The 2,655-nt window shown below is 42.3% G+C and overlaps 1 protein-coding gene across 2 annotated transcripts in view; it reads left to right on the forward strand.

The window, feature by feature from the left end:
* The window catches only part of LARGE1 (LARGE xylosyl- and glucuronyltransferase 1), a 398,132-nt gene that overhangs the window by 286,246 nt on the left and 109,231 nt on the right, over nt 1-2,655 (forward strand). For both annotated transcript variants that reach the window (XM_032763382.2, XM_075068615.1), the window contains one exon: nt 1,213-1,317. In XM_032763382.2, the coding sequence (XP_032619273.1) occupies nt 1,213-1,317 (105 nt within the window). The remainder of the gene's footprint in view (nt 1-1,212; nt 1,318-2,655) is intronic.

Below are 2,655 nucleotides of genomic sequence, written 5' to 3' on the forward strand. Positions count from 1 at the left end.
TGACCTTCTTTAACCCAGTTGGCACAGAATTCTTACCCCAGATCACCTGTTAGACTTGGTATCTTACACTCCCTTCCTCTTATGTCATTCGTCTGTCCACGGCTGTATCCCCTCTTACTTTGTTTTCATCCCTCTCAGGTTATTTTCTGGGCATGGAGATCACCTGGACATCTCCACCTCTCCCCAATTCCTGTTTAAAAGCTCTTACTTATCAGCCACCATCCTAGAGTCTATTTCTCCTTACTGGGTGAAGTCCTCCTGAGAGAAGAGTCTTTTTGATCCATAAATGGCGTCACGTGGCCGTACTCCCAAGCCCTCCTTATAGCACCACATGCCTGAGCCATCTGATGATCGGCCATACATCTTGTCACACTTTGTTGCTTCTCTTAGGAACCGCAGCATCCCATGAAGATCACTGAGCTCGATTTCCTAAGCGTCTTTTCATTTGGATCATCTCCCTTGATGGTTCTTTTCCCGCTCTGTTAGGGATCCTTTTCAGCCTCAGGTTACATCCCCTATCTTAGCACCCGGCAGACAGCACACCCTTCTGTTCTCTGGATCAGCTCTAGTTACAGGCCTGTCTATTCTTCTCAGTAAGGAGTCCCCAATCACATAGACCTGCCTTTTCCTGACAAGCCCTCAGTTAAATCTGCGCAACTTCCTCTTTTAGCTAAAACCTTTGAATCCATCATTTGCTAGAGCAAAAGGAATTTCCTCTGTTGCTCTGCCAGAGAAAATGCTGAAATTAAAGGGGAAAAAATGTCAAGAGGAAATAATTTTCCATATCAGACTCATTTTCCAATTAAATTATTATCATCAAAGTATAAACAGACCATTATATTAGAGTATCCTGGTACTAACCCTGTCTTCTCATCAGAAGGATTCTCCAGCATGTTATGCCAAAATCAGGCAGCATTCAGATTTGCCTTGTTGATATTTATTTTTGTCAGTGTGACAAAGATTCCCATAGTGTTTAGTTACTCAAACTAGCCTAGGGCGAAAGAAGAGAAATGAGCCATGACGAGCTTGCACTACCAGGATGTTCCTGTTTTTAGTTAGGTGATTACCCATCTTCATAACATGTGAAAGAAAGGAGCATCAGAACTGCTGGGCTCTGTTTCCACTGCCTGCCCTACTCCAGATTTTGTATTTGATTCCCATAAATGAATTGTCTTCTGTTTAATGATCTGTTTGCATGTTGCTTGTTTTCAGGCCAGCAGGTTCTCGGCTTGGTGGAGAACCAGAGTGACTGGTATTTGGGCAACCTTTGGAAGAATCACCGTCCCTGGCCAGCTCTTGGGAGGGGTTACAACACAGGTAAGCCCTAAGATGATACTATTAGTTATTGCTATTATTTATTTTGTGTTACCACAGCCCTTGGGAGCCCTATTCATGAATCATTACTTCATTGTGCTAGGTGCTGTACAAGCAGAGGACAAAAAGGTGATCCCTGTTCGACAGAGCTTCTAATCTAAGTATAAGACAAGAGACAGCAGATGGATAAAGACAAATCAATGAGAGGTTGAGGTTAGCATAGAATTTGTCTTGAACGTAGGGGGTGTCAGATACAGCCATTCACCCTTTCCTTCCCATTATGCTGCAAGAATTTGCAGTTGAAAGTACAGAAACTGATGCTTTATGGTTCATTTCATAGCTGCAATTATGGTGTTGTCCTATATGTTACACTGAGGAACAGGTTAATGTTACAACTGCAGGTGCCTGTGCAGTTCCTGGGGAGGTTACGCGACCTATTTTGGGAGCTCTTCAATGAGCTGATACCCCATCATTCCATCTCCACTGCACACAGCATTCTGACGGTGTGCCCCGCATGCATGTCTGAGCCCAGCAAGAGGAAAGGAATAGGAGAAAAGGCTCATTTCCAGTCACTGGAGGTAAATGGCACCACAAAATTTCAGAGTGAGAAAAATGTAATTCCTCCAGAACAGCAATAGGCCCATAATTGTCCTAGTAAAATGCAAACCTCTGATAGTCAATTTCTGCTTGCTGTGAAGGGAGAAAATGCACTATATCACAGAGTTTATTGTAACAGGAGAGACAAGTTTTCCCACTGATTTGTGTTTGAAATGTGAGAAAACATACCACGTGTATAAAGAACACACACATGCAGCTAAATCACTTCTATCTCAGATTTTATATGCTAGGGTAGTGAATTATGTTCCTTCTGCATTTGCAATAAAAGGGCGGAACAGCTAGTGAAGGATCCATTTAAAAAAATGTGTCCATTTAAATAACTCTACATCATTAAACAATTCTTCATTATAACTGGGCTTTGCTTCACAGAAATACTTTGGGCTGTATTAAATGGATTCCCTGCTTTAAAAAAAAGGGTTCCATAGGGTTGCACTGTGCTGAAGTAGTTCAGGCGGTCATATCCGATGCTGCTATGTATGATCAACTGGAAATCATGACAGTATTGGGGAACTTCAGCCTCCGCAAAGGATCTCACTTATGTCTATATTTATCCTAATGAGAATGTGCTCGTAACCTATACAAGATCGAACAGACTTCTGGGTAAAGGCTTTGTCATAAACAGAGAGCTAAGGGTTAATGTCTCTTTCACCTGTAAAGGGTTAACAAACAGTGACCTGCAACACCTGACCAGAGGGCCAATCAGGAGACAAGATACTTTCAAAT

This window comes from Chelonoidis abingdonii, chromosome 1, assembly GCF_003597395.2.
Source record: "Chelonoidis abingdonii isolate Lonesome George chromosome 1, CheloAbing_2.0, whole genome shotgun sequence".
NCBI classification, from domain to species: Eukaryota; Metazoa; Chordata; order Testudines; family Testudinidae; genus Chelonoidis; species Chelonoidis abingdonii.